Source organism: Neurospora hispaniola, assembly GCF_033458365.1.
Source record: "Neurospora hispaniola strain FGSC 10403 chromosome Unknown B0T23scaffold_2, whole genome shotgun sequence".
Lineage (NCBI taxonomy): Eukaryota > Fungi > Ascomycota > Sordariomycetes > Sordariales > Sordariaceae > Neurospora > Neurospora hispaniola.
Genome location: NW_026944407.1, coordinates 5,060,053 through 5,071,015, shown reverse-complemented (window position 1 = coordinate 5,071,015; position 10,963 = coordinate 5,060,053). Strand labels below are relative to the sequence as shown.

The 10,963-nt window shown below is 49.0% G+C and overlaps 2 protein-coding genes across 2 annotated transcripts; both read right to left on the bottom strand.

The window, feature by feature from the left end:
- Positions 1–267: 267 nt before the first annotated feature.
- On the bottom strand, positions 268–1,462 carry B0T23DRAFT_98803 (uncharacterized protein). The gene is made up of 2 exons (XM_062842096.1): positions 915–1,462; positions 268–848 (listed from the first exon to the last, which is right to left on the bottom strand). The coding sequence occupies exons 1-2, from the start codon at positions 1,112–1,114 to the stop codon at positions 419–421; spliced, it is 630 nt and encodes a 209-aa protein (XP_062696255.1). The 5' UTR covers positions 1,115–1,462; the 3' UTR covers positions 268–418.
- A 4,022-nt stretch (positions 1,463–5,484) lies between these two features.
- Positions 5,485–7,831, bottom strand: B0T23DRAFT_98711 (velvet factor-domain-containing protein). The gene is made up of 6 exons (XM_062842095.1): positions 7,239–7,831; positions 7,042–7,096; positions 6,799–6,878; positions 6,471–6,739; positions 6,073–6,415; positions 5,485–5,964 (listed from the first exon to the last, which is right to left on the bottom strand). Exons 1-6 carry the CDS (start codon positions 7,637–7,639, stop codon positions 5,700–5,702), a joined length of 1,413 nt encoding a protein of 470 aa, XP_062696254.1. The 5' UTR covers positions 7,640–7,831; the 3' UTR covers positions 5,485–5,699.
- Positions 7,832–10,963: the final 3,132 nt, after the last annotated feature.

Here is a 10,963-nt window from a genome sequence, read left to right as displayed (position 1 = left end):
TCAAGGCTTCTTTCTGGCCCATGCCGTGCTGTGTTCAACACATCCGTACATCCGTCAAAAAACACCCCCATCCAAAATGCTAATGTTGAAAAAGGAGAGCCCCAACCTGTCATCATGGCCTATACCCAATCCATCGCAACCCCGTGTAGAGAGGTGAATATCCCTTAACGCCAAAACCCCTGGGTATGAACAATGTGATGAAACAAAGAAAAATCCCACTTTCCGTGAACCTGCCGACATCGGTAGACGTTGGCGATTCGGAGAGGACGCCGAAAAGGGGGTCGCGGAGCATCGTAACAGCAGCCCATCATCAGCTCAGCTTGCCGTCCAGTCATGAGTCCATGATCACCGCTGTTGCGCCCCAACAAGCCCCTCCAGTTGTATCCCCCTCTTCGACCGCACCACAACCCAACCCGCCTTACGACGAACTATTCCCACTCTTCCTCTCCGCACTCCCCTCCCTCTTCTCCTCCTTCTTGTCTGTCTTGTCCTTCTTTCCAAACAAGAAATTCCTCCCCTTCTCGGCCCACCCCAGGTCCGACGATTCGCTCTTCTCATTCTTCTTGTGACCATGACCAGCTTGTCTCTCGCGCTCGGCCTCTTTTTCCTTTTCCTTTTCCTTCTCTTTCTCCTTGTTCTCCTTGTGACTACCACCATTATGTGTCCTCGAAGGGTGCAGCAGGTTGTGCAGATGCAGGTGGTTCTCATCTTCCTTGTCGATGGCGGTGGCTCCCGAGTGGCCAGCCTTCTGGGCTTCGCGAGCAGCTTGCGCGTCTTCGGCCGTGAATACGTTTCCGGTGCCGCCGCGGCCAATGTGGGTGGCGCCGAAGGAGTCGCGGCGGACGACACTGTGTTACTGTGTTAGCAACAAATTGCTGAGGTGGGGGAGATGGATAGGGAACGATAAAACGTACGGCTCAACGTCTTGCCTCCTCCTCGTCTCAACGGGGTCCGAGTTCTTTGCCATGTTACCGTTGCCGCCGCGGCCGGTCGTCACCATGGCTGTCTTGAGAGTGGGTGTTTGTAGGTCTTCGGGCTGGATGCGGGGGGACTTGGAGCTGTCGACGATGTTGCCGGCGCCGCCGCGGCCTGATGATTGCATGTGGGCTGTCATTGTGGTTGTCGATTGTGTTATTTGTGATATTAATTGCCAAAGTTGAGTGGTTGGGTTAGAGTTTGGACGACACAGGAGACGATCGCGCCTTGGACACTGTCTCTGACGTAGAAGAGCCTGTGGGCCAGTCGGGTTGTTTGTTGTATGTATGTAGATCGTCACGAGGAGGGTTGACGATTGGAGGTGGTGGTTGAAAGGTTTGCGCCAGTGTGGCTGATGTCGTTATGACTTGAGATCGCAAATGGTAAAAATGGATGTAAATGAAGAAGCCCCAACTCTGGGAATAAGATGAGTCTTATATTCGAGTGACTTTTCCTTGTTCCTGTTTTCTTCTGATTCAAGACTCTTGGATCGTCGTTTTCGGTTTCTTGTCACTGCACTGAGATGGATGGCGGGGCCTGGGAGGGGTGGGCAAAACCCTTTCTTTTCAAGTAGCTCAGCCCAGCGGACAGGCTGGGGGCATACGGCACTGCACTGCACTGCACCTACTGCATCTCAGGGCACCGCATGACCAAAACCCGACGTGCTGTCGACAAGAACCAGGCACCTCTGGCCACGGCACAACAAGGATCTTGCTTCCTCTTTGGCCACTGAAAAAAGGTCGATCACAAGGGCCCGAAAAGATTTTTTTTTTTTTTTTTTTCATCCTCTGTTGAAGAGAAAATTTCAAGGGTCTCGTCCGTCTGGGCGTTGACATCACACGCACAGCCTCAAGGAAAGAAAAAAAAGAAAAAAAGAAAAAAGTCCCAAAACAACACTCGACAGGCAATCCCAGCGGCAGGGGAAATCTTCTTGATGGGACATGGGATGAGAAACAAACCCCCAACCCAAAAGACTCTGCAACAAACCATTCCAGGGCGGAGAACACAGACGGGAGCAGGCGAGAGCCATCAGCCAAGAAGATGACACCATCCAGCAGATGATGTGCTCCGTCCAACGAAAGAGATTCCTGTTACGTACACGAGCATGACTTGATGGGTTGGTGTTGATCGATGGGGTGGGTAGCTGGGCAGTCCAGTACATAGCTTGGGATTCGCCGACTGGTGCGCCGGTAAGTGATGTTGTGATCTTGATAAGAGCGAGGAATCGATCAATGTTCTCGTTGACATAGGATTCGAAATGAAGTCGTCATCACAAGGAACCCGCGTACGGGCAGGAAAGGCCATGTTGATAGTGGTACCGAAAGGAACCTGGCGGGGCCGGACCCAGCCGAGTAAACCCCGGCGACGGAGACCACCGCTTGGGCCGATATTGTGCGGCACAGGGTCCGCGAGCTCCTGGCTTTTCCGGGTTGGAAATGCGATTTCAGCCCGACGGTCGACTCGTCTCATGACAACATTTCGTCACAATTCATGATGAGACTAAGATTCACCGTGTTGGATCCGGTTCCTGAATGAACCTGACTCCTGTTCCTGTCTTGTGACTGTTTGGGACGGGCGATCCCCGACCTTGATATTCAACCACATGGATTTACCCGATATACCCTTATTTCTGGGGATACATACAGAACGCCAGACAGATGAGATCCCGTGCCTCAACCACCGTTTCAAATGATAGGACGACCATGCTTCCCACCTTCTTATTCTATCTTATTCTTTTGTTTTTTTTTTCTTGATGCGATGAGATTTCGCACATAGGGCCTTACTCCGTACCTAGATCTCCTGTTTGGATAGTCATTACCAAACAAACTGAACAGCAACAACAACAACAACGACTCACTCAAGCATTGTTTGTGCCTGTCGAGATATATCTCAGTGACGTATGCCACGGCGGCTTTTTGCCATGCTTTCTTTTATCTCGTTGATCTCCCGAAATCTCAAAATGTGCCACTATCTAACATTCTAGCCGATCTCGCTTTTAGACATCTACACTAGGACATGTGGCCAAGAGCTTTATCTCGTTGATCTATCAAACCTACGTACCTACCTAACGAAGATCTACTCTAATAAGAAAATGTCATGGAATCAATTCCTCACACAAGAACAACAACACCCCAGACCTCTCTTATCAGAAACTTGAACTGTGTCCGGTGAGATTACTTGGCAGTGGAGCAAAAAATAAATGGTAATGACAATGATAATTAAATGTTTGACTGTCACCGCAGGCTTTGAACAGCTTCGGCGCAGATTGCTCCTCCTCGGACAAATAACCGCCTCGGTCTCTTTCCGGCGATGATCCGGCGGCGATCTAGTACCTACTGCACCGATCCGGTCGCAACCCGGGAAAAGTGGAGAACAACGGCATAGTGGAGTGCCCGGCATAGCAATATCTACACCTCTGTCGGCATATAATTCGTTAGCGTGGTACCGCCACTTACAATATTCAGGGCATTGGAGGTGAGCAAAGTGGGCATCTTTTGTAAGGAGAATCAAGTTATTGCCACTACCTCAATTCACCGCGCTAACGGTTTAAATGCCGGAGGAGGTGTAGGCAGCCGGGGTCGGAGCTAGCTCCACTAAAACAGCCGGCCGGGTGGGACCAAGTCGAACTGTAACTTGGTCCGTTACGGCTTCAGTACAGCGGTCATTTTTTTCGGGGTTTCCTTCTCTCTCTCTTTTTTTTTTTTTTTTTTTTTTTTTTTTTTTTTTTTTTTTTTTTTTTTATCTTCCAGCTTCAGCTTCATCGTCCATACCCCCAGGTCGTTCGTTTCCGCTCCAGATGCACCTCCGAAAATTGACTGTGACAGCAACGAGTTCAGTGTGTCAAAAAAAGAAAGGTGAATGGGACAGATACGATATTGGACGAGGTATCTCGGTTATCCTTTTCTTTGGGATCTCATAATACGAGCTACATGTTAGACATATAGAAGAGTCACGGTGGAATTGCGGACGTTAAAAAAAAAAAAAAAAAAAAAACCCGGGAGAAGAGCGGAAACGGGTGTATCCAATATTTGTTCCATCTGTTCCATCTGTTCCATTTGTCCCATCTTATCTCTTTCTTTTTTTTTTTCCTTTTTTCCCGTCATTCCAATATTCAATTCCTTCACGGTCTCCTAGACAGTCATAAACATCTATCATAGTCCAGTGCTCTACACGGTCTCGTACAGTTCATTTACACGCAACCAATCTCCTCCCATCGATTCATTCTCAATTGCCCAAACATTGGACAGGTCTCTACACTAGTGTAGGCAGCATGTCATCTCACCTATCGGGCACCTCTCACCTCTGGCCTGGATAATGACTCTTCGGGGCAACAGTAGTAACCTCACACCTCTTTACACGACATAATCACCTACCTAGGTAAGGTAACTAGGTAGCTCTCCTTGCAAGAATCAGAATGTTGCAGTCCACTTATGTAATCGTCTGACATCATTCAATTTCATCATTACATCTACCCTGAACAATGCGTAACTACACTACCTACCTTGGGTAACTTGCGTTTATGAAGTACCGTTATGGTTTAGTTTAGTTTAGTTCGGTTTGGTTCAGTCCAGCTCGAAATGAAATGACGGATGGAAGAATGGATTGATTGATTATGTAATGTAGTGTAGTTTAGTGAAGCGCAGTGTAGTGTATGTGGTGTAGCAGAAACATAATAAGAGAGAGTCCTTGTATGGAGTGGAGTGGTGATAATTTTTTTTAGATTTTCTTGTTGGTTTCTTCGTTCTGTGTTGGTCAGGAACTAAAGGGGGCCACGGCCGATACGTGTGTGTGTGGTAGGGTCAGTGCATTCTATATATAATGTCAAGCAATAAATTAGTGAGGAAGTAAGTAAACCGACAATGTTGAGAACAAAGGTAAGAACAAGAAGGCAAAGAAGAACAACTTAGGGAAGGCAAAGAAGAACCGACATTGGCTAGGTACCTGTACCTAAAACCAGAACTAGAACTAGACTACAAAACACAACTAGTAAGTAGATAGATAGATAGGGCAGAAAAAAAAAGGAACAAAAAGAGCCACCTGCGCCTCCCTCTCTCCCTCTCTTTCTCTGTGTAAGCCAGATATTTCGCGAAACAAAGAAAGATCAAAATAATAAAAGGTTACGAAGTTATGATGTATGTACAAAAACGTCCCCTGTTTGGCGTGATGTTGTGAAAGTGAGTTCTAGCACACAATACGATGAGGAAAGCAAAGAACGGAAAAAAATAAATTAAAAAATAGTATCCATCCGCTACCTGTTCAAATCCATTCCATCCCAGTCCAGTCCTTTTTCGCATACTCCAAGTCCTAAAAAACCCATGGTAGAATCATGCCTTTCGTATCTCCTGTCCTGTTCAACATATTCTTCAGATCAAGATATCTTCAGAGGAAGGGCACCGCTTCGTAGCTGATAATTATACGTAACATCATGAATGTTCGTAAATCCCCGAAGCCTCGTTCATCTTCGTGCTCCTGGTGTCATCTTGTCCTGTCCTGTCCCTTCTCTCCCTTCACAGTAACTCCCAAACTCGTCGTATCTGATCGTGATTCGTCGAGGTTGGGCCGGACGGTAGCGGACGGCAGCTTTGACAAAGTGACTGGCAGTGTGGGTCGAGCATCCAATATTCCCGTCAACGTTGGACCGTTTATCCACACCCTGCTCGGTGCCCCCTTTCAAAATGGCCATCTCATTTCTGACAAGCTAGACCATATCCAAAACTACCACCTTAATAATCATCATCATCCTCATTATTCTTACTATTCGCCCCCTCCTTTCTGATGGGTATCTTGATACCCTGCGTCGCAAAACACTTGCTGAGTGCCGTGCTGTCGCACACTCCCGGGAACTTCTTGGCGCTAAAGACCTGGAACGGCTCGCTGAAGACGGAAGCGAGGATCGGAGCCTTGGATTGGTTGATGCCCGTGCCGGAGCCGGATGACCCTGAAGGAAGGGGCGTGGGGAGGCCAACGTTTACGAAGGAGAATTGGAGCCTATTTGGGGTTGTGTCAGTTCTGATCCGGCTGGAGAGGGGATGTGGTAAGACGGAAAAGAATATATGGGGGGACGAAGGGGTGAGAAGCAAGCACAGGAATACACACCTAAAAACACCCTCAGTCCTCACACTCAAGTCCTGCATCACGAACCAAATCCCAATCTTATCGTTTGTATCTGTCAGCCTGAAGGCGCTGCACACCAGGCTTCCAATCAGGTTCCTCGTGAACATGCCCTGAGGCTGCTGTCCGCCCTGACCACTAGTACTGCTGACCGACATCCTGTGCTGCAGAGGTCCGCCTACACCACCGTGCATGCCGCCATACTGAGTTGGGTGGTCGTAAGGACCTCGCGGGGCGCCGTAAGGCCCGGGCTGGGGTGGAAGTGGTTGGTTGTATTGGTAGTGCGAGGGGGCGGGGGCGCCGTAGGGGTTACCGTTTACAAAGCCAGCTGGTGTCATTGTTAGCATACACTGTGAAATCTCGCGGAATTAGAGGCCGCATACCGTGGTAAGGACTTGTCTGCATATCATACGGATTCATGCCCGGGTTCCCTTGGTACGGCATCCCTTGGTGATGCCCATAGCCCACATCTCGATTCGACGGCAGAATATGCGAATAAGCGGGCGTCGTTTGCTCGAGAGAGGCGTACGAAGCTGGGGTGGTAGACGAGATGGAGGGCGTTGAGGTCGTGTGTCGGACGAGGTTTACTTCCTTTAGGGCGTCTTCTGTGTATAGGCTGACGTTGCAGATGAACATTGAGTATTCGATTTCACTGTAACATCCATGTCAGTCACATTCAGCTCTAGTGGTTCAGGGACAACAGTTACTGACTTGCAATCAATCTCTTTCCCGGTTTTCGCATCTCTAATAACCAGCTTAACACAAGGAGGGGGCGTGATGGGTCTTCGATCCTGTCATTCCATGTCATCTGTAAGCCACCGATCAATCCGTTTGTTCTAGAGCGAAACACAAGGCAACAGGCTACACTGGTTGGAGGGACCGAATGTGTGAGTGCCCATGTGCGATGTGCCAGCAGCCAGCAGCAGCAGCCAGACATAAGCAAGCCATCCATACCTTATCACCAAAACCACACATTCGTGCACGTTGTGGTTGTTGCACAACTTCGAGCCTATGGCATGGGATGAGACCGGGTTAGCCCTGCTGTCTTTTCTGTCTCTTGTCTCTTGGCTCCCTCTCCTCCGTCTCTGCCACCGCCGATCGCAAACGGGGAGATCGCCGGAACCAAGGGTTGTGCGTAGGTCAAAACTCACGAATACATCCTCCCCTGACTGTCGGTCCCCGAGTATGGCTTCAAGTTTTGCTCCTGCTGCATCCTTTCCTCGGCCGTCAAGGGCGCTCGTTCGTGTAGCTGCTGGTGGGATGGCGGGGTTGATTGTAATTGGCCGGCGTGGCCGCTTCCATCGCCGTGACTGGAACCACCCGGGCCGGGGGGAGCATGAGGAGGAACCGACGACGCGGAGCCGGACATGGTGGGATCTTGGTATGGGTTTGTATGGTGCGGCGGTGGCGCGCTGGGAGGGGCCATGGAGGGGAGCTGGTGTTGCTGCTGCAATTGGTGATGACGCGGGGGATATGGAGTCGCGTGAGGATCGTGGTGATAGCCGTGGTCGGGCGGCAGCTGGTGCGGTAGGTTTGAAGTGTACGGCTGCATCTTTTTGGTCTGTTCCCTTTTGTTTTCTGTTTCCAATCTGGCTATAATGATCTAGAGCTATCTGTTGCTTCTTGTCGCTAGGTCGGTAGGTAGGTGGGTAGGTGGGTAGGTGGGTAGGTAATACCGGCGCGCGATTGATGATCCCCTGGAAGCTGGAGCGGACTCGAGTCCGGTTCTAGGGACTAAAAGTCGGAGGGGTCTTTTTTGTCTTTGTTTCTGGACTTGTACCAAGAGAAGCTGAACCACGGTTGATATTGCGGGCGCAGGGGAAGTGGGCGTACAAGAGCTTTTGTTGTTTCCTTCTTCCAAACAAGACAGTACAAAGTGCTGACGACAGATCTTGGGGAAGGGCAAGCAAGCAAGGACAGGTACACAATGTGATGGCTTAAGTTGTCAGGAAGTTCAGGAACCCTGGAGCTGGAGCTGTCGCGGTACCTCTCTGATGGGTTGGAGATGGGTTTTTGTGGAGAGCCGCGAGTGGTGGATGAGGGGCGGGTTCAAGTTCGGTCAGTGGCACCGAAGGAACGGCAGCCGCGTGGGGCACCTTAGCAGCGAGACAGTCCAGTCCAGTCCAGGCTGACGGGAGTCGGGAATGCAGTATGTAACGGGAGGGGAGGGTCATGGAATGCTGGATGATAGGTGATTTGGCAGAGTCAGGCCAGCTTGAACTTGTAGTGAGATGACGATGACGAAGGCGATTGGGTTGGGTCCGAGAACAGTTTGTCGACTTTTTCCAAGGCGGGTTTGACTTGAAAGAGAGAGGAGCAAGTGAGGCATGTGTTATTTGCGCCTCGTGAATATGCCTTGATGTGGTTACATACTTTGAAGCAACTTGGTGAGAAAAGAAGAAACTGGACCTCGGTTTGTCAATTCACTTCTCGTCAATGGCCTTGCCCACTACCCTTGAACCCCCCCGCGAGGCCGTGTCGTGTGTCTGTCTGTGTGCTCGAGACGTTAAGACGTGTAGTCCCTTGACTTGGGTAGCCAGGTGAGGTACCAGGCAGGTGTGTGAGAACTGCCCTGTCCACCCTGTGAACTGCGAGGTTGCTTCCCCAGAATGGCAGGTACTAGTAGCTGGCCAGGGTCTCCTAGTGGTGCAAAAACGTAAGGCCTGCCCTGGTGCGTGTGGAGCTCTTCAGTTCTCACAAGCTTTTGGGGTCGCTCTCAAGTTCAGTTCCAGTATTGCCTCCGGGCCTTCTCATTGGGCGGTTTTGCGCACCTCGTAGTTGTACCTACCTTTGGAGGTACATACTGCCCTGTATGCTACACTCTGTTGAAGCTGCACCGTCCATGCAATTGGATTTTAGAGTCTCCGACACGCACTCAGCCGCCCTGGTTCTACACTACCTACCTAGACGGCACTTGGTGTTTGTGCAGCTGTTGAACACAGGCACTGAAGCCCTCTACTGTGTAGGCAGGAAGGGATACCGCTGCCTGTCCGTTTTATAGGTAGGTAGGTATCTCGCTGTTGTGGCTATGAAGTCTACTGTACCCCTGTCTGACGTTGTAGCGGTTTGGGTACCTGTCCAGACGACGAGAAATCAAATGTTGACAAGCAGTCAAGTGAAGTCCGCTGCCGGGCTCCTGGCCACTGCCGTCGGCTATGTGAATCATACTGTGCAAATGCCCGTTCGTCAGACGTGAGTCCAAGTTAGCTCATCAGCCGCAGGGAGAGTTGATTCCCAATCTCACGTCAAGTTTAAACGTACCTGTCAGCGTGTTGTTCGTTCCTGGAAATGCAATGCCCAATTGTTGTATCTGGCAGCTATTGCGGGTCATTTGTATGATAGATCCTGTATAGAGTTCTATAATTGTCGTATAGTTCCCAAACCTATAGCTCGTTGACGCCCGCAAACGAATGCCACTAGAGCTCAAAACGGCTACTCGGCCACCGGCGTATCATGATCATGTCCCGTCATGGCGACCACCAGGCAAGGAGCCTTGTTTAAATATCAGGCGACCATGTTGTCGCAACATGCTCACGAACACTTGCGAAAGATCAAGGAGCACAAGCATCTTGGTCCCGGGTGTGATCAAGAAAAGCAACGCTCCGTAGCATCCATGTGTGTTGGTGCAGTCTAGGTATACCTGAAGGGTTTGCATGGAGATGAGAGGTGGCTGATCCTTCATTCGGGACCCGGAATTGCGACTGTCACCTCACCCAAGTAGCGGCGCTTCATCTGTCATGCTCAAGCTGTGGCCCGGGACTATGTATGTAGAAAGCAGCAGCCATTTCGGATTTCAGCTCGTCCTGTTTTGTGCTATGGTAGCAGCAGTGAACAGCCAGCAACCGGACATGGGGGTGGGTGGTGTGCGTGAGACGGGATCCAGACGGGATACCTCACCGGACTGCCCTACAACCCAGAGAAAGCGTACTACAGCAGAATGTAACAATCGCACAACTTGTATAGGCTAGGTACGACCACTGGGCCGTTACCGGGCGTCCATCAGCAATGACAAGCCTCCCCCAACCGCTAATGCTGTGATCGGCTTAAATTTTTCAATGAAAAGTTAGGAATATTTCGTTACATGCAGCCAAGCAGAATGGGTGGATATAACACGATTGTACCGCTTTAGCGCTGTATTAGTGTGGCGATGACTGTTTATGGTCTAGTTAGCCAAGACCTGTTTACCGCCCTGTAAATGTCGTTTGAAAAATAAGGTTAGATTCCGCCGAAGTCTAGAACCTGGCTGTATTCCGACTTATACGTAAAATACTAATTAAAATACGTTCTAATTCGAAAAGATGAATATCTAAGACGAATATTTGACCCCTTTAAACGGTTCGAATACTTTACTATTATCGTTATTACTAAATAGTAAAGGTGAGGAGTAATAGAGTGGACTAAATAACCCGCTCTTACCCCTATTAGAGGATATTTTTAAACCGCTTAGTAACTATAACTAGCCGCTAGCCTTCCTTACCCTCGATTTCGATAGTCAATTTATTTATCCGGCCGACTATAGTTAAATCGATAATACCTAACCTTCTTAATTGTATCTACTTAATGATAGTCAATTAATTAAAATTTATAACGATATTGTAACGGCTTCCTTAAATAATACCTAACTAATTCGAAATATTATTTAAAATAGAGAATTATCCCGAAATATACCCCCCCCTCTCTTAAAGAGGAAGCGAGTATCCTTTAATGATTTGGGGTGGTACATGGGAACATATACATTGGTTTTCAGCAGTGATTTTTTTCAAAAATTTTCAAAGTATACAGGATTAGGGAAGTACTTTCTAGATTGAGCAAACCTGGACAGTTAGTGTGGAAAAAGAATGAAAAAAAAAAAAAAAAAAAAAAAAAAAAAAAAAAA

What these genes read in the sequence shown, in the direction of transcription:
- B0T23DRAFT_98803 (XM_062842096.1), bottom strand. Translation starts at nt 1,114, where the DNA reads ATGACAGCCCACATGCAATCATCAGGCCGCGGCGGCGCCGGCAACATC. An exon ending in AGGAGGCAAGACGTTGAGCC is followed by an intron (nt 849 to 914) that starts GTACGTTTTATC and finishes ACAGTAACACAG; the next exon opens with TGTCGTCCGCCGCGACTCCT.
- B0T23DRAFT_98711 (XM_062842095.1), bottom strand. Translation starts at nt 7,639, where the DNA reads ATGCAGCCGTACACTTCAAACCTACCGCACCAGCTGCCGCCCGACCAC. An exon ending in TGTGTGGTTTTGGTGATAAG is followed by an intron (nt 6,879 to 7,041) that starts GTATGGATGGCT and finishes ATGGAATGACAG; the next exon opens with GATCGAAGACCCATCACGCC. An exon ending in AGGACTGAGGGTGTTTTTAG is followed by an intron (nt 5,965 to 6,072) that starts GTGTGTATTCCT and finishes AACCCCAAATAG; the next exon opens with GCTCCAATTCTCCTTCGTAA.